General features: G+C 34.1%; 2 protein-coding genes across 2 annotated transcripts in view; both read right to left on the reverse strand.

Moving 5' to 3' along the window:
- Positions 1–1,652: 1,652 nt before the first annotated feature.
- On the reverse strand, positions 1,653–10,891 carry LOC120624401 (limulus clotting factor C-like). The gene is made up of 7 exons (XM_039890928.1): positions 10,543–10,891; positions 8,070–8,249; positions 7,161–7,371; positions 6,001–6,110; positions 5,352–5,516; positions 2,840–2,999; positions 1,653–1,900 (listed from the first exon to the last, which is right to left on the reverse strand). Exons 1-7 carry the CDS (start codon positions 10,786–10,788, stop codon positions 1,677–1,679), a joined length of 1,296 nt encoding a protein of 431 aa, XP_039746862.1. The 5' UTR covers positions 10,789–10,891; the 3' UTR covers positions 1,653–1,676.
- A 2,623-nt stretch (positions 10,892–13,514) lies between these two features.
- LOC120624599 (regulator of hypoxia-inducible factor 1-like) overlaps positions 13,515–20,796 on the reverse strand; it is a 30,427-nt gene continuing 23,145 nt past the window's right edge. The window contains exons 11-12 of the mRNA XM_039891245.1: positions 14,483–14,625; positions 13,515–13,788 (exon numbers count right to left, since the gene is read on the reverse strand). Of these exons, the coding sequence (XP_039747179.1) occupies positions 13,585–13,788; positions 14,483–14,625 (347 nt within the window). The 3' untranslated portion in view covers positions 13,515–13,584. The remainder of the gene's footprint in view (positions 13,789–14,482; positions 14,626–20,796) is intronic.

Here is a 20,796-nt window from a genome sequence, read left to right on the forward strand (position 1 = left end):
ACAAAACAGAATCAAAAGTACTTAAACACAACACATAATATATATACAAATTTTGTTTTATTTTGCACAGATAAAAAGTATACCTGTTCTCCGAACTAGTTGAGACTGTGTCTCGGAAAACAGGGGTAGATGGTAGCGGGCTAGGTAGGTTTTAGGTAGTATGACAGTTATATTTACTATACCCCGATCGGTTTCTACGGACATCGTACCGGAACGCTGAATCGCTTAGCGGCACGTCTTTTTTGGTAGGGTGGTAACAGCTACTGACCAGAGTGAATATTTGTTAATAATAAATTCCTAAATCGCCCCTGCCGTGAATTGAACCCAGGGGAGAGAGTAAGCACCAGATGAGCTTACGGGAAGACATGATGCAGCCTTGTTCTGCTTGTTATATATCCTGTCCTCTAAAGTGTAGTCTGCCTAGTATAATATAGTTTTTCTTGGATTTAGTCATAAACTTCAAATTATGCAAAAGTATACCCGAAGTCATTTCTCGAAAACTACACACTAGCTCTTATAAAATTTGTTGAAAAGAGAGTAATCCATTTCAAGGTTGACAGGCACCGACACGAACATTTTGTCGAGGTTGCCCGTAAATGATATATCCGAGCAGGGGTCTGACGCTGAAAAATGATGTAAACAGAATAATTCCATGGATCATCTTAAGATTGGCAAGCCATAAAAATACTTTCATGTTCCTTGACTAGTAACAGGAAGAAGCCTTGATGGGAGGTTTCTTACCTTGATGCGATTTTTTAATATAAAAATACACCTGGTCCCTGATAATCTATGTCAATGGATTTGACAGGTGATAAACAGATAAATGGAAGTACGAACCGGTTTAATTTAGTAGGTAATAGACACCCATCGGGTAAGGATAAAGACCAATAACAGAGATCTGCGAAGCAAAAGTTTTTCGATAAACTCATCACAAACATTAGTATGTTAGTATAGTAAATATATACTTTCTTTTAACGTAACACGTCACATGCTTTTAGCATAAAGATACATATGTATATAAAAGTTAGTTAGATCAGTAAGTTCGTTCTTTTTTTTATAAAATTAAAATTCAAAACCTTTTTAACAACAGAAAATTATTATTCGAGACCTTAATTATTAGAAATCCGAACAGGAAAATTGTAAAAAAATATGACGTATGTAACGTGTTTAATAACACACAAACAAGAGAGCTATATTATTAAGTATGTTTTTATTTTATTATCTGCACAAGTTTTTATACAATTCTGGGGTTATCATTAATAACTTCACCTGTTTTATCGACCAACACATTGATTACAAATTTGGAACGATTGTAAATAAGCTAATAAAATTTTTAGTTTATTTTTATACTTAGATTTCGGATTTTGTCATCATCATCATTATTTCTACCAACGGCAGTCTACCGCTGGATATTGGTCTGTTGTAGGGAGTTCCAAATACAACGGTTTTGTGCCGCTTTGGTTCAGCGGCTCCCTAGGGGCTACAAGCGGGATCCCAACGTCCACCACTTCTCAGAGCTTGCATTATCATTTAAATCATATGAATAGTATATTTTAAAGAATGAATTGTATTACTTTTAATAAATAAAACCCATTATTTAAATTAAGGTGGGATGTTTTCGTGTCTAAAATTTTTAAATAAATTAGACAATGTTAATGCATGTAAGACTTTATGTTTTAGGAATCCATGATAGTTTTTATCCATTGCAAATATTTGGCAACATCAATAAAAATGGCATATGCGTTGGGATCGCAAATTGAAACATCTTGTCTGGATAACGTGGTTGATACAATTCCTTTAATATACCAAGCTCCAGGGACTAAAGAGCCTTTATAGTCTGCTATATCAGGAACAAAGTATACAAAAGCACCACCACTGTCGCCATTACAAGCTGTTGTTCCTGGAATAATGAAAAAGCATACATCTATAATTATATGAAGAATGTTGTTGATACTAAACGTTTATCTCGATTTTTTTTGGCCACTCCATTTCCAAAAATTTGATAGCGCATTGGGCAGGAGCTCGACTTCGCTTTCGGCGGGCCGAGTTCGTTCGTGCGGGCCAGCATCTCTAACTTTTCTAAGTTATGTGCGTTTTAAGTAATTTAAATATCACTCGCTTTAAACGGTAAAGGAAAACATCGTGAGGAAGCAGCGTGAGAGTTCTCCATAATATTCTCAAAGGTGTGTAGAGTCCACTAATGGGAGGAGACCCGTGACCTGTAGTGGCTTGATATGATAATTATGATGAATATAAATTTTATAATCAACTAGCTTTTGCCCGCGGCTTCGCTCGCGTTAAGTTAATTTTTTGATTTGGTTAATTTTAACTACAAAGGTTTAAAAAAAATGTCTTGCTGCTAGTATAAATAAATGAACTATAAAACTTCTTCATAGACAATATTCATTACTGATTCATCAGTAGGCGCTAAAACTACCAAACCACTGGGTGAGCTTACGCGTGAGCAAGCTACTTAGAATTGCTTATGTGAGAAGCAGTTTTCTCTCTTGACTTGTTTAAAGTCATTGCAAAACATACTTTGAGGGGAAACTGTAATCGTTTGAAATAAAACAGAAAATCGTTCGGAAAAATAAAGTGATAAATGCCTGCCATTCAGTCAGTCAGTCAGTCAGTCAGTCAGTCAGTTAGTCAGTCAGTTAGTCAGTCATGTATCTCATATATATAGATAAAATCGCTGTGGGTTCTAGTAAGGAAGAACCTGACGTTTGCGTTAAGCCATTAAGACTGGCGCCGAAACGCGTGTCGTAACGAAGGTAAACTTTACCATACCTTAAGAAGTTATGACTACAATAATATTATATTCAATTAACTTTCTTACCGTTAGTATATCCAGCACAGAATCGTTTCTTGTCCTTCAATAAATTTCCGTAAAATTCAGGTTTGCTGTAAATACAGTCTAATTCTGATATTTGTGGCATGTTCACTGCATGTAGCGTCGATGTTAGAGAGTCAGTCTGATCAAATCCCCATCCAACAACCTGGAAATTGAATTTATGCCGTTATGAAAAAGTATAAAATACACTTCTCTTTAAAAAAAAATTGCACTTTAAAAAAAATTGTTAAAAGCCCACCTACTAATTGAAAAATAAAAACTATATTATGTCCTATTTACAAAATAATGCCACATCTTGTTACTCAATGTCTGTGTAATATCCACTTCGTAATGTAGCTATGCCTTGCCATTTTATTACAATGGTACCATACTACCCTCGTATTTTTGTATAATTTTTACGGTTACATTTTCTTTTGTTAAGCACGCTCTAAATTGCAATGTTAGCAAACCTACTCTTATAAATGTCTGTAAGTTTTTATGTAAGTGAATATTTTCGTATGAAAACAATAAACCTCTTAAACCATCACCAATACAAAAATATTTTTGTGTTAGAAAAATAAAACATCAGTTGACTATTACCAGAAATGAAATATCTTGTCAGTAATTTCTAGCACGACAATAATATATTAATTTGTTTATTTATTTATTAAACTCTTTATTTGTATACCACAATATTAACATATACAAAGTATATTAAAAACAGAAACATATAGAAAGAAGTAGAATACAAAAGGCGGCCTTATCGCTTAATAGCAATCTCTGCCGGGCAAACTTTGAATTAGGACAAAAAAATGTAAATTGCTTGACCATATTATGTTCTAGCGAGTTCTTGAAATAAAGGCGTTTTATGTTAAGTTAAAAGATTTTTTTATTTTAGTATACGCTGGAGCTGAGATGCCTCTTACATACAGAGACTAAGCATGTCAGTTACGTATTTGTCCTGTTTTGCTTATAGACCATGGACAGCAGACTGTATCATCAAGTTAATAACAACAAGTAACAATAAGTAAGTAACATTTGAAAATTAAAGGGTCGGGACTACAACAAATGTGTTCTTTGTCTTTCTGGTCGATAGATGGAGGTTCAAGTATAGCCGATTATAAAACTTCTTCAAACGATATTAAACTGCCTCACATGATGACAGAAAACCTGTCACATTTTTTGCGTGGAAATGCAACCAGCATTCCTTGGACCACTCTACACGGGTATATCTTGTTTAGTAGTAAGGTAAGGATTTATTTTAAGCTAGATCTAAGTTTAATGCTACATTTTTATAAAAAAATATTAAGTATGGTTATGTAGCCTTTTCTACATTAACGTATAACCCGTATGACTATTGTAACGTACATTATGTAAACTAATTTATTTTTAATGCTTAAAAAATATTGACATTAAAAATACATCAAGAATTTAATAAAAATAGCAACAAGTGCAGAATAACAAAAAAAGAGCTGTTTTAAAAGCAGTAAAAAAGATTGTTTACATTACATAATAAGAAAAGTAAAAAAAATAGGACCATACATAGGATCATTGAATTAAGAACATACAGAATCCTCATTCAGACATTATTGTATGTAGTGCATTGTGTCCAAAAACAATGAAAACGCCCCGCGTAACTCTCACATTACACCCGCCGAAAGCTCACAAACTTTTTCCCATTTTCCCATTCTATGGTGAACGTTGAGAACATTGGAGGTAAAAAAAGTGTGTGCGTGTAACCTTTACGCGCGATTGAATTTAATCTTTTATTATTACTTATTGATGAAAGAGTAAAATATTCCTGGGACTCCGCTATTACATTCAATATTCACTATTTCATTTTATATTCTATTTAAAATTCATTAATATCACTTTCACATTTTATAAATAATTTCATTTATTAAATAGATTAATTGAGAGTAGAAAACTGAAGGTTATATTGAACTGTGCTGATCTAGCACAGGTCAATATAACCTTGTCATTGAATATTATAGAATGTCACAAATTTATCAATAATTTATGTTTTACAAAAGTAATAAATAAACAAGTTTATTAAGAGATTTCAAATCTTTCCAATTACAAATACTTTAAAAAAAAATGTTGAATTTTTATTCACTTTGCTATTCACAATTGATCTGTTTGAAAATATTGGAAATAATGAATCCTAATTGATTATGATATTTGCCACTAGCTGGCGTATAAGTCAAGAAGCGTGAAGTATATGACATATACTAACGACCAATCCAAATTATTATTTTTAAATAGCGGAAACTGCACAGACGTCTGACGTAAGCGTTACTTCCGTCAGAAAAATATCTGAGTTACTCCTTAGACGCTCCTAGAGAAGTTTTACTTCAAAAATTCTGTTTACTGCTAAATGGTGTGAAGTGGCTTAAAGTTTGTTCGAGAAACCATACTAAAGTGGAGTGGTTTTTTGATGCTTCAAGTCGGGCACACGGTTTCTGTATGTTTTTATTTCTGTGCATAGGATATTACTTGATAATATATTTAGTCTTACCGTTCCATATGTATTAAATTTAAGTCTATCGTAAACACTGTCATTCCATAGACAAGCTGGCTGGACATAGTTGTTGAATACTGCTTCAGTTTTTAATTTCAGCAGAGCAATATCATTACTAAGTGATGAGGTTCGAAACTCATTGTGAACGTATACATCAAGGACCTGAATTAATCACAAACAAAATAAAGAATATTTTATAAGTTTTGGAGTAAGTACGTACCTATATATTGTTTAGATGTTTGGATGTTAATTACATTTGATCCATATTAATCCTTTCTCATATTATACATACGAAAGCAGTCCTGTCTGTCTGTCTGAACCGATTTGAATGAAATTTGGTACAGATATATACAAGACCTTGAAAAAGTACATAATTATCGTTTTATCGTTTGTTTTGTTTGTTTGTTGCCTAAGTTTGGCTCAGCCATCATATCAATCTTGATGAAATTTGGCACACATGTAGTTTGCATCTTTGAGCTGGATATAGAATAATTTTAATCCGGGAAAAACTGATGGTAAAAGTTAGTCGCGGCCTTAACAAAATAGCAGTAGTTACATGGCTTGATCGCTTAACCTAATTGTGGGGGGTACCCGTGTCCTGTAGTAGGTAAACAAGGTAATGGGTTGATATTAAAAATATACGTACTTCTTTTTCTTGAATAGCTATGTCGCTTCGAAAGAGGTGATATTTTCCTAATACAACTCCAAGGCTATCAGGTAATACAGGAGTGCCTTGAATTGAAGTGCAGTGAGCAGCTGTCAAAAAAGAAGTTCAAGTATTAAGTTAGGTTGCCCAATTCCGTATTATCAATAGTCCCAGGTGAAGGGACATCGGTTCGCGTCGGACAGGATGGGGGCTCTTGCCGTTTAAAATCAATTTACACGACTCGAGGAGGACAGCAGCTTGCCATAGCCCATAGCGAGGCCCAAGAGGTCGGGGGAATATTGTCTCCCGGAACGAGCTCTACTTGCGCTGTACGAGGGGGCACCGGCGCGTTCTTAGGAGGATGGCCGAGGATGGCCACCGAGGGAGTTTTAGTGGGTAAACATCCCACATAACCCGATCTTCCCTGAGGTCGGCTATCTTTTAAGATTTCCCCGCCGTAAACAAAAGTTAGGAACAACAAAGTTCGTCTATTTTTTAGGATATTTGAGGTTCTGGTACTATTTCGTGGTTTGGCAGAAAATGTTAAATATTAAGACTTTTTGTGTTCAGTTAGGAGGGCTGTAGCTTTTAGGCTGAAACTATAAAAATTACCACAATAGTACGACATTTCAATGATTTCTTTGGAAACCACGCTTTAACTTACTCTTAGGGACAAAGTGGACAGAAAAGGGTGATATTCGTTTTTGACAGAAAACCTAATACCTAATTATGTTTTGTTATACCCTATTATTTTATTTTGGATAAACCATCAAAAAATTCATCGTTGCCGTCAAGTGACATTTAGTGCATTATGTAATCTTAGTTCCTGACCTAGATGAAGTCCGTACGCATTTTTGTGTTTATAGACGAGAGTTTGACTACAATCACACATGATGGTAAGTGATGTTCCAGCCTAAGGTGGAACACGCTTGCCTAGAAGATGCCTACTCAAGGATAAATAGGAAGGGGAGTGGCAGTTGTACGAGGCGCTACGTTAAAACTCAACGCAACTGTACATACCCATTCCCCTTGGAAAACACTACAACGACCATCGCTTCGGAATCGCTTAGCGCTTCGGTTTTACTGTGAAAAATAAAAATCCATCTCAATCATCATTAAAAGTCTAATTAATGAACTGTGGGCATTTTAGTTTCACTTACCTGTCAAAACAAAGCGTTTGGATACTAAAGATCCTCCGCATATGTATTTAAAAGTGGATTTATTACGTCTGTGTATTGCAGCATGCCATGGCCAATCACCAGGTTTGGTGTTAACACCATTTACTATTAGCTCGGTGTGTAGAATTTTGCGCCTACCGCAATGCCTATCTGGATTACTAAGAACGCCGACTGGAAAGTCTTTGAAGTACGTCTGTAATATCGAAAACTATTATTACTATACACTATTTTATAAAAAACAGGCGTTACTGGTCACCATGTGTATGAAGTACTTTGGATACGCATTTAACGTTAGTTTTTCGCTTATAGATGGAAAAGTGTGTCCACAACCACAGATCTTTATAAATCTTGATAGATTGACACATTTATAGCTTGTATAATGCAGCTACACTGATCTTGGAAAACATTTTCAAGGAGATACCGTGCATCCTGGAGGCTCAAAGAGGAGACTATATCTAGAGAAAACAAACAAAACCAGAGAAGGGGCGGGCAACAGATAGTACTATATTAAACTAACTTTTTTGTAACAGTTATCTTGGTATATATATTACGGCCGATTGGCGCATTTGGCCGCCCCCCAGCTGTCTGGGTCCAAGGCCCGTGGGTTCGATTCCCACAACTGGAAAATGTTTGTTGTTTTCAGTGTCTTGGTGATTATAAGTATTCATTTACCATTTTAGTACCCATAACACAAGCTTACTTTGGGGCTTGATGGCGACGTGTGTATTATCGAAGTATATAGATAGTAATAAAAAAAATATTGTGTTTGGGTATTCAATTTGTATTATGGAATTTGGTCATAAGTTATTGGTTGGTTAGGACGACTTAGCAGTGTAAAAATTTGTCAAATTTCATGTATTAAACGTACGTAAAGTATTTCATTAAACGTACCAAATTAGGGCGACTACAGAATTCTTCGCCATTGATTTTGAGGCTTGTCAAATATGGCGGGGCGAAGGGCGCTACCTGGCCTCTAACATTAAATGTGAAGAATTCGCTGCTTTTAACTAATAATATACGAAAAATATTCTGTATGTCATCTTGATCATCTGAAAACCTTGCAGATTCTCCCTGACAAAAAAAAACAAGTTATACATACATATTTAGTTACCAGCTCCTCCGCAACTTCCTTAACGCGACTTGCAGTGTGCGAATGTCACAAATGTATGTGTCACAAAAAAGCTTTCTATTTCTTCAAGCTATTAAATCTATATCAACCTATATTTAATGTCTTTGTTGGCCACAGGCTCGTATTTTATTTATACCATATTAGCTGCTTTTCTAGTTTTAGGTACTATGCTTGACTTCTCACTTTTAGAGCCTTACTTGTACTTAACGCAGGAATAGTTATGCAGTATTTATTTATACTCTGGCACTCGTAAGGCGCTGTCATTAGAGTAACAAAACAACGCATTGCTATAGCGACGTTAAGCCAATAATTTAAGATCGAATAACGATCATCATCATCATCATCATCATCTCAACCAATGGACGTCCACTGCTGGACATAGGTCTTTTGTAGGGAGTTCCACAATGCACGGTCCTGGGCCGCTTGCCTCCAACGGCTCCCAGCTACTCGCCTGATGTCATCTGTCCACCTCGTTAGGGGCCGACCTACGCTGCGTTTACCGGTGCGGGGTCGCCATTCCAGCACGATACGAATAATAATTCATTTGTATATATTATTATGTAAAATATGAATATAACCTAAAATAAACTATTTAAAACTAAATAAAATCTAAAACGTCCTCAAAACCACCGCAGCGAGGCACAGTTCCTAAGTTGCTGGCAGCATTGCCCCTTTGGATGACCAAACTAATTCGTTGGCCAAGGTAACTGCCCGCTCTAGGATTACCGATAGACTCGATAACCCTTTTCGATAATTCTTTGAAAAGGGCTCTTGCCTCCGGACCCCACGGTCCCAAAGTCTCTACTCCAAAAGGCACAAAATGAAGCTGCTATCCAGGTTTTCATATGTACGCCTCTTGGCCTGCTCGGCACTGGAAGCAGCCGCACCTACCATTGACGAGGTAGCCTGGATGTGTGATGCAGCTAATAATTATGTGGTATCAACACAAGTTACATCCCACAGAAGTGACCTTCCAAGCCTCCAAGGTGTTAGCGTCATACCATCAGGTCTCTGTTAATATGTTGTATTTTTCAAAATATATAAAATGTTTATTAATGAATTTAATACTTATACAGTTAAACCTTTACTTTATAATCTGTAGCACTTCGAATTGAGAGGTTTATTTGAGTTATATTTACAACTGACGGTTTTGGACTCAAATTAATTGGTAGGGTTGGGTTATTTATGAGGATATAAACGGTCTTATTCATGAGATTCTATAGGAGTGCAAAATAATTTGAATATCAACACCGCAATGCAATGAGGATATAAACTTCGCTTTTTCCTTAAGACACGAAATTATATCAGTATGTTATATAAATAAAAACATCAAATTACAATTGGAGATTTTTCATTATCAATAGATCAGTTGTTAGTCAATGCTTATAGTGAGGCAATGATATCCTAAGTTAGAGCGGTATGCCATCTATAAAAAGTAATTAAGTTGTAATTCCCATTCAAAAATATTATCAACTTGGATTAAAGACTATTCTTTTAGGTTTATCCTTAGACTTTTTCTGTGTTTTCAAATGACCCCATTAAAATGAAGGCGAAAAAAAACACAACATAATATGTGTATGAATCCAACCATTTTTGAATTTTTGACAAACGCACGGCAAACATCTATCTTCTATATATATAAAAGAGAAAGTGTGTGGGATATGTTCCGTATAGACTCCGAAACGGCTGGAGCGATTACAATGAAACTTTCAGGAAATCTCTGGATTGACCTGGCAAGTAAACTTGTAAAGTTTGATGACGATCGGAGCAATCCTATTTTTGAACTGTCAAATACAGCTTTTATTTACTATGATGATATTCTATTGTTGGGTGTACATGGGTGTAGATAATGATCTTCACCCGCTCGAGAAGAGAATAGAAGAGAATGAATACGGAGAGAAATAAATGATTTAATATATTATGAGACTTAAATTAAAAATTTAATGATGTAAGTTTATTGTTTTAATAAAATAAAGCAAAATATAGCCCGGCGAAGCGGGCTGGGTGCGCTAGTACATGTATAAAATAAGAGGTAAAGATAAATTGGTATAGAAGATAATATACTCGTAATAATATTAGGCATGTAAATGGTATTCAGGATATATTTTGCCTTCTACCCTTATATTATTTCGTGCTTTAGCATACTAATCTGTCAATCGCATAAATATAGTTTACCTAGGTTAGAATAATGCTTTGCTCGTTTGTCATTACTTGCTCGATAAAGTAAGTACTTACAAGAATTACTGCCGCTTGTGAATCAAACTTCAAACTGATACCAGTCGCAGCCTCCAAATCTTTATTTATAGTAAGGTTATAACCTGATGCTAATCCTTTTTGGAAGACTGACACAATCTTCTCGTTCTCCCCACATGGCAAGGCTCGATAAACGGGAAGTGGGCGTTCTGTTTTATAAAATTTTATAGGATTCACACTTAAAACTATGGATAATATTATAACTATTGACTGTTTAATCACTTTCATTATAATGTGTTTCTCACTAAATCACAGTCACTTTTCTTCTTTTCTTCTTGGTTTTTCTTGTATACATTATAGTTAAAACATTAATTGGTAATATTTGCTTAGTTGTTTTATACGTATCATGTTCATAGGTTGGGATGTCAGAGACGTATGCCGTTAGGTCGATTTCATCTTTGTTACTGTCTTAATGCAATAAAATGACATATAATAACCCGACTATCTTTATCAATAATTAATAGTTAGACTTGTTTTTTATAAAACCTATTACCGCTTAAGATTTATGTCAATGTTTCCAAACCTTTATTATTTGTAGGCAAGTTTATAAAAAAAATTACTTGTTTTACTGAATAAGTGAAGCAAATATTTTCTCGTCCTACAAGAAGGAAAAAAGTGCCTACTGTCGAAATTGCAGTTGAATTTATAAATGTAACTTGTTTTTGAATATTGTTGCCTAAGTAAGTTAATTAGGCGATTTAGAATATTACCTCAATCATTAAACAATTCCAATCTGCGGAAGTGATTTGACATTTTCACATGAGTTGTATTAGATATATTTGGAGTTCTCGGTCGATGCTCTTGAGAACTGACGACGTAAGGTTATTCCAGCCTGGTACCTTCTATGCACGGTACAATTAAAGGGGCCCTAAACATTCCTGCTTTCACGGAGTGAGACAAAGATACATTCAACTATAATTAATTATCACATATTTTGTGTGTGTGTGTTGTTTTATAATATAATTGATCACCTCTAATTGGTATAAATATAGCTTTTTTGTGGACTGACTGTTATTACACAGTGCTTGCAACATTTGTGTTCAATTCAAACCAGTTATGGCGGATTCATTTTACTGTATCAGGAAAATTATTGTATAGAATAGAAATTTAGTCTTTAAAACTAAGGCATAAGGACTACTTTTCATTGATTTCATTGGAATTCGACAAAAAAAGTATAGAAGATATTTTTGTTTATTTATTATTATTGAAATATTAGAAGCTAACCAATATTCAAGATTAGGCTTTTTTTTATTTTTAAACTTTTTTTAATTTTATTGTTTGTTTTTGGTAATAGAAATGCACAATTTGCAACTATATTGTAATTTTTTTATAAGACCACCCTTTTTTATATGAAACCGGCAAAAATGATTGACAGGATTTTAATTTCATATGTTTGGAGTTCACGGTCTCTCTTGTAAACTAACGGTTTAGTTATTCGGCATAGTACTACACGGAAAAACCAGGAGAGCTCTTGATATTCCTCTTTTCACTGAACTACCCGAATAAAGACCTCATGGATTTTTGTGTTTCTCAGGAAACGTGGATTTAACTTTAAAATAAAAAAGAACAATTCGTTTATTTCAGGTAGGCCAACTTCCTAGGCACTTTTGAGAGAAAAAAAATATCAAACATGCAACGTATTTCACAATTTTACAAATTGAATCACACGCTTTTTAGTAAAAATAAAAGACCGTTAAATTTAATCTATGCTTCAAAAACCTACCAAAAAACAGTTGACTCGTGTCTATAGTTTTAGACGAGCCGAACGATTCAAACATTTTTAGTTGGAATGGAAACGTCGATTTTGTTACTAAAACTTTGCTAAAACGGCAAACCATTTGAATAAAACAAGTTTTAATTCAGTTGTTTGACATATTTCATTAAATTTGCACACAATAATCATCAGTTACATAATTCAATGATCACAAAGCCGTTATAATTATATATTACAAAGCTAGAAGTATTCATAAACAACGGCTTTATATTTGAAAGTCTGCAAAAAACCTAGTGTACTTGTTTGAATGAAATTCAGGTTTACTAAAAGTTAAATATATCATCGAGAAACGGATACCTACATAATACCCATAGGCTTCTTAAATATCAGTAAAAATACAATCTACTTTGTCAAATCCTCATCGATATTCATACATTATATGACCAAAAATTTATTGCTCAATGTTTTTTGTAGTAAAATTAAGCAATTAATAGGTTTTGTCAGGCACGATGATCGCGCTATTTTTGCAATTACATTTATTAACGGCAAACAGTTTGCAACTGATTTACTGATTTACAAAGCACTAAAGCCCAAAGAGGATCGACTACACACAATCGCTTTCAAGAGCAAAGTCTATATACCAGGCTACTCTATACATACACCTTCATGACAATTTGGCCAAATACTGACTGCAGGATGCACTCCCGTTTCTAACATCTAAATTTAATATAATGCACCTTACTACAAAATATACAATGCATTAGATAATATCAGTACATGCTCGTAACTTTGACAATTCGACAATAAGTCTACTGGAGCCTAATGTTATGCACCTTACTCTAAGAGAGACATCTCATTCATCATCATCATCACGGGTATCCTTCCACAATGAGAAGGGTTCATTAGCTAGTAGCAATGCTTGTGAGAGAGAAGACAAGAACGATTACACATACACATACTTCATGATAATTCGGCCGAATTCTGACTGCAGAAAGAACTTTCATTTTAAATTAGACTTAATATTATCTACGTAGCATACTACGAAGCTTGCAATATACTATGTGTTAATGAGAAGCGACAAATATAAAAAATAGATCCAAAGATAATACTGTCTTATTCCTCAATATTTAGATTGAAAAAAATTAAGAAGACACTAACGTATACAAACAGAGTAATACATTACAGAACATATATAGAGATCCAAATTTTTAAATACCTGAGACAATTATATTGTTTGATAATGAAAAAGAACTTAGATGAAATAAACTTATATTAGCAATAAAAATAGAAAATATAAAAATAACAAGTCTTTAGATATGTGTTGAAATAGTTGACACTGATACGCTTGAAATTCCAGGCTTAACACAAGATGGAGTGCCGTTTTCACGTTCTTGCTTTTGTCTTTTTTGCCCAAACAGAATCTTTTGTACTTGACACGATGGTGCTTCCACGAAGAGATATAGAGGCAAGGACCATAAGTATGTTGTGCAAACGATACCGGCGAAGAGCATTATCTGTTTAAAAGTAAAACATTTATCAAAAATCAATTTATGTAATTTTTCGATTTAGTCTATCATAAAGAAATGGGTAGGAGCTATGAATGGTTTTGACATATTAATCCCAGGAAAGAATACTTCTTTAAGTAAATGGCCATGCTACGGCATTGTCATCAGCTTTCAGGGGGTGTGTTTTGCTTAAATAAGTTGAGATGGTAATACACAGGATTCATCAATATTTATGCTGGAAATCTATTTATGCGTTAATCTACGAATTTCTCAGTTAATTTATTTATTTTCACGCCCCTTTATACGTTTTAAAACTTCATATTTGCTGGTAAAGTAAAATTTCTGAAAATGATTTTCTTGATAATATTATTGAAAAATATTTAATTTAAATTCAAGTCGATAAGTCGGGAAAAGTTTTTAGTTTCTAATCTTTGGGGACATTGGAATGGAAATCGAATCGGGGGTTGTTTTTAATTCAAGATTCCGATGCTAACGGGATTAAGTCTTCATTTGAATAGATTCGCATTTTGGATTTCCAATCTGATGCGAATTTTGTGAAAATGAAAGTTGCATCTTCAGTTACATTTTAAGCAATCATTGAGTTTTTTGAAACTGGGAAACCATAAGTCAAGACAGTTATTGGATTGGATTTTATTAAATAGGAAAAATAAAAACCAAGAAGCAGATTTCACAAATTACTTACAGCAGTATAATCTGTAGCATAAAAAGATCTTCTCATTTGACCTCCATAAGTCCTGAGGACTGTCGCGTGTAATAACATAGCGCAGTAGGACATTCTGCCAAGTGGTTGTAAAGGTCCCCATTCCACTGCATTTACGTAGACTTCTGGAACACAAAAGATACTAATCATTTTCTACGCCGTCTCAAAAAGTATAAGATTTTATTGAGAAGATTTACCGCGTACAATGTGGTGTATGTTAAATTGATTTCGGATTTGCACATAAAGTATGTAGACATTGTAGAAGAGCGGGATAGACTTCAGTTATTAGTAAATAGGTTTGATGAGTGCCGTGCTGAGTATGAGGAGGCTCTGAGCCAGATTACTACCCTGCAGCGGGAGCTAAGTGATGCCCACCACCAGATCACCGAACTGGAAGATGCAGCCCATAACACAACAGCAATACACACTCAAAGCCTATATGAAGAATTAGTTGATAGGGCCCCACAGTTGGTTACTGCTGCTGCTGACATGTCTACTGCTAATACCAACTTCTCTAATTTATTGATAGTCAAATCAGATACAGTAGTCAATCCCTGCAGCAGTAGGAAACTAAAAAAGTATATCAAAGTTAACCGATATATTAAAAAAACACAGAAACTGTTAAAAGTACATAAAAATTCTGTTAAATCTCTGAAACCAAAGAAAGAACGTTTAGAATTATTGAATGAAATTAAAATGTATAGTTCACAGTTAGAAAGTAATAGATTAAGTTATGAATCTGACACACAAATCCTAGAAGCACAAATAGCCAGATTACAGACTTCTTTACGTACACTGGCAGAAAAGTTTGATATGTATCAAAGGCAAATGATATCTGAGTACACACAGACTTCAGATGAATGGCATAAGACAGAACAACCCAGTGGTAAATTAACTTCACTATCTACCCATAGTTTTGATAGTATAGGCAGTCATCCCCAGTTTGTGTCATCAGTGTCATCACCCTCTAATGTGAGAAAGGTGTGTGTCAGGTTAAGTAACTCAAAATCACAAAACATAAATATTAATAATAATTCCTTTATTGAAGCAAATGCTCATAGTAGCAGTTCAATAAAAACAATTATGTACAGCGATGAAATTGGATGTAACATGGGCTTATATCTTAACTCTCAGTTGAATGGACACACAGTTTTGAACTACTGTTTACCCAACTCAAATTTAAAAGCTATTGTAGCTGCAATTTGTAGAAATAGGAATATGTTTGACTGTAAAACTAATTTAATTATCATAATGGGAAATAGAGGGAATGTTAACAAACCTGAGCTGATTAAACTTATTGATTCTTTAAATACATTAAATGTAAATAGTATTGTATTATACACATTTCCTTATTTTCATAACTTGCCACACCAAGAAAATACTATTAGGTATAATTTAAATATGACTTTGTACAATTTATGTACGTATAATAAGAAATTTCATGTTATAGACTTTAGCAAATGTGCTAATCCTACTTATAATTTGTACCGAGATAGATATTACCTATCACACTATTTTAAACAACAGATAGCTGTTTCGCTATCGTATTTTTTTACCATAACAGCCAAGAACTTGGCTAAACCAGCTGCTTTTATTGAGCAGTGTAATAGTTTTGACATGAAAACCTTGGAAATTATTCCAAGTCATTTTAGTTTAAACTAGTTAAGGAGACAACAGAGGCTTTCTCTTGCTTAGAAAAGCAGACAACTGAGTCTCCCTCAGGCATATATGAAAAAAATTATAGTAAGGGGTCGCACAATGTACTATTAAACCAAAAATATAATAAAAAATCTAATTCTAATTATATCAACTTGGTTCACCAAAATATTCAATGTATTAGAGGAAAAGACTTAGAGATTGAATTATTTTTAAATGATTTTAACATTAGCATTTTATGTATAACTGAGCACTGGTTGAAAACCCATGAATATTTGTTTAATTTTGGTAACCACCAGGTTGGTAGTTCGTTCACCAGGGTTACAGCGATTCATGGAGGCTCTTTAATTTTATTAAATAAAAATTTAAAATTTAAAAACAGAAACGATATTGTTAGCCTTTCTGTTGAACGGACAATAGAGCTAGCCTCGGTTGAACTAGAGCAATTTATAATTGTTACTGTTTATAGGCCACCCTTGTCAAACTTTGAACTTTTTGAAAAGGTAATGGATGAAGTGTTATTTAAAATATCAAAGTGTAATAAAAAGTTAATAATATGCGGAGATTTTAATGTAAACATTTTAGAAAATAACTCTTTAAGTATCAAGTTATTGAATTTATTTAAAACTTACAATCTATCAAATATGTTCATGGAGCCCACAAGAATAACTGCTACTAGCGCCACCTGTTTGGATAACATCTTTACAAATATAATTCCTATAAGCAAAAATATTATTAGTAAATTAGACTCTGATCATTGTGGTCAAATTATTCAATTTGAAAATGTGAAGAAAAATGTTTCTAAACGTAAAATAACATTTGTTCCTGTAACATCCAACCGCATAGAGAAAATGAGATATAGCCTAGTAAATGACCTCCCATTCCTACCCTCAGGGGCGACTCCAAATGCAATGTACAGCTCCTTTTTCAATACCTTTAATAGACTATTTCATTCTATATTTACTAGTAAGTCGGTTGTGATTACTGATACATTAAATTTTAGTGAGTGGGCGACAGTTGAACTTCATAAAAATAGGCAAAAGCTGTACGAATTGTATGCTGAACGTCAATTTAACACTGGTGATAAGTTTGGGGATTATGTTAAATTGTTTTCCAAGAATTTTAAACGCGCTTGCCACTTAGAAAAGACGCGATACATCAAAAATAAAATTAAAAATAGCAGCAATGCAATCAAAACTACTTGGAACATAATTAATGAGGAGACGGGAAGAGTAACACCACGAAATATTAATTTTAAACTTAATGTAGATAATAAAGCCTTAACAACAGATTTCGAGGTGGCTACTGCTTTTGAAACCTTCTTTACCAACATTCCCGTCTCCACAACAGAATCATTAAACTCTTCACCAGATATGGCTCTCTCTCTATTAAAGGAAAATGTGCCTGAGTGTAACCATTCTTTTAAATTCACGCATGTTAGTGGCTCTGACGTTATTAAAGCCTTTAAATTATTAATTAATAAAAAAACAAATGATCTGTGGGGCATTTCCGTAAACGTTGTCAAATCATTAATTGATATTGTTGCACCCGATTAAGCCTTAATATTTAATAATTGTATAGATTGTGGTGTGTTTCCTGACTTAATGAAACTTAGTAAAATAGTTCCATTGTTTAAATCGGGTAGTACTTCTGACCCCACTAACTTTAGACCAGTATCCGTACTACCCACTTTCAGTAAAATCGTTGAAAAACTCATTTTAAATCAATTACTTTACCATTTTCATAAGTATAATTTACTTCATATTAAGCAATTTGGTTTCACACGGGGTCGCTCAACAATCGACGCAGGTGTTGAGCTAATACAAAACATATTTGAAGCCTGGGAGGAGTCACGTGATGCACTTGGTGTGTTCTGTGACTTATCTAAGGCGTTTGATTGTGTTCAACACGAAACGTTAGTTAGGAAACTACACCACTATGGAATTCAGGGTGTAGCTCTAGACTTAATGAGTAACTATCTACGCGATAGAATTCAGAAAGTCGACGTGAATGGAAAACGGTCTAATGGATCAGTTATGAAAATAGGTGTCCCACAGGGGTCTATATTAGGACCATTTCTGTTCCTTATTTAAATTAATGACCTTCCTTACCTTGCCAAGGATAAACACGGGATAGTTCTGTTTGCCGATGATACATCACTGACTTTTAAAATAAATCGACGTGAACTAGCTTTTGACGACGTAAACAACTCTCTCGCTAAAGTGGTACAGTGGTTTGAAGCTAATAATTTGGTTCTTAACGGAAAAAAAACCAAGTGTATAAAATTCACTTTACCTAATGTTAAACACGTGAAAACCACTGTACTACTTAATAATGAGGAACTGAAACTGGAGGATACGACAGTTTTTCTAGGAATAACGTTAGATTGTAAACTTCAATGGGGCCCTCATGTAAATAATTTATCGAACAGGCTTAGTTCTGCTGCCTATGCGGTAAAGAAGATACGCCATATGACCGACGTAGAAACTGCTAGACTGGTATATTTTAGTTACTTTCACAGCATTATGTCATATGGAATTTTACTTTGGGGTAATGCTGCTGATATTAGCACTATTTTCGTGCTGCAGAAGAGGGCTGTTCGTTCTATCTACAAAATGGGTCCGAGAGAGTCGTTGAGAGATAAATTTAAAGATTTTAAAATAATGACAGTGTATAGTCAGTACATATTTGAAAATTTAATGTACGTCCATAAAAACATTTCTAAATTTAAGAAAAAATGTGACTGCAATAATTTAAACATTAGAAGTAAGAATAAACTTACAGTGCAATATACTAGGTTACATAAAATTCATAATTCGTTTAAAGGAAATTGCATACAATTCTACAATAAACTACCAATTGACATCTTGGAGATGTCTCTTAAAAAGTTCAAAGTTTGTATTAAACGTAAGCTTATAGAAAAGTCCTATTATAGTATAAAGGACTACGTAAACGATAAAAAAGCTTGGGTGTAAATTATTGCTCTAACCAGGTTGCTCTTCTAATAATTTAAAATTACATTGTGAGATGGCGAAAAAAAAAAAAAAAAAAAAAAACACCCGGCTAAGTTTGTTGTGGGCTTCTTCTTAGACCGGGACGCGTTTGGAACCCTCGTAGCTTTAGTTTTAAGTTTACGAATGTGGTTATCGCCATCATCTCACTACCGTGTAATTCTTATGTACGCATCAAAAGTGCCACCTGTGGGCCTACTTGAATAAAGATATTTTTGACTTTGACTTTGACTATTGTTGAGTTGTTCAGTAGTAAACGACAAACAAAGTAACATTCACATTTATAGTACTAGTAAGGGAGGATTATTTTAATAGCGTGACATCACCGGTTGAGATTTCAATTCGTGACGTTCCACTTATCAATTTTTTGAGAAAATCTCTGAAGCCTCATCGCACCGGAACACTAAATCGCTTAGAGGCGGTCTTTGTCGGTAGGGTGGTAACTAGTCACGGCCAAAGCCTCCCACCAGACCAGACCAGAAAAAAATCAGAAATCATTAATTCCCAAATTGCCCTTGCCGGGAGTCGAATCCGGGACCTCCTGCTTAAATTTACAGCGCTCACCGCTGCGCCAGAGAGGTAGTTTTTGCGCTTGAGCCACCTTATAAAATTGATAAGTGAAGCGGCTACAGTTTTAGTTAGCAAAGTTTATATGAGCCATACGTGCGCTATTTGTGATTTCAGGCACCATTGTTTGTAATAAAAATTTTCTATTTCATAGCGTTTGTTGAAATAATTGGCAGTGACCGAACAACTTGCAAACATACCGAACTTAGATTAAATTAAGAAAAAGAAAAAAGTATACTTGTTTCGCTAAAACGAAACATTGTCAGTTGCGTACACTTCCTACATGCACAAAAGCAATGCATTCCCCTAAAATTTTTGTATAACTCATAAAGGGGAAGGATTTTTCAATTTTATGCCATATTCCTTCTTTATGCATACCCAGGTCAAAAACCCTTTGCACGCCACTAAACATAGTTGTACAAAAAGCAGGCAACCAAACTGAAGAGAACAATAAATATATAAATTTATACGGACATATTATATATGCATTCTTACATTTACGAGTATATAAACATGCAAAAAGGAAAATGAGACGAATAAATTAGTTTGTCGTTAAGTTTTGTAGTCATCTGATGAATAAAATAAAGCGCATTTACTTACTTAGTCTATGAAATAGAAAGCGGATAATGGAGCCGTGAATAACATGGCCAGTATGAATTGAAGGGTCGTTTGAAAGGGTTTGAGTGTTTTACAATTTCCTTTCACATAGACATTGGATTATTGCCATTTATTTAGAAGCATTTCCGACTACTGTGCGTTGCTATAAAAATATTGGCATTTTACTTTAATATTTTAGCTTATGCTTTTGCTTTATCAAATTAACAGGCGAGATCAAATAAAAATTAAAAATATTTGCTTCTTCATTAATATTTTTGTATTTTATGAGATGTTTTGTTCTTGTGGATGTCTTTCTAAGTAATTAAATAAGTTCAAACTCCTTCTCATTCATTTTTATCTCAGGGAACAAGCTTTGGTGGTTCAAATGAAACTTCGGTGGTCAGCTTGAGAAAACTTTTGTATTGACTCAGTATAGAGCAATTAATTATGCTAGGTATAAATTAT

The sequence above is a fragment of the Pararge aegeria genome, chromosome 1 (assembly GCF_905163445.1).
Source record: "Pararge aegeria chromosome 1, ilParAegt1.1, whole genome shotgun sequence".
Classification (NCBI taxonomy): Eukaryota; Metazoa; Arthropoda; class Insecta; order Lepidoptera; family Nymphalidae; genus Pararge; species Pararge aegeria.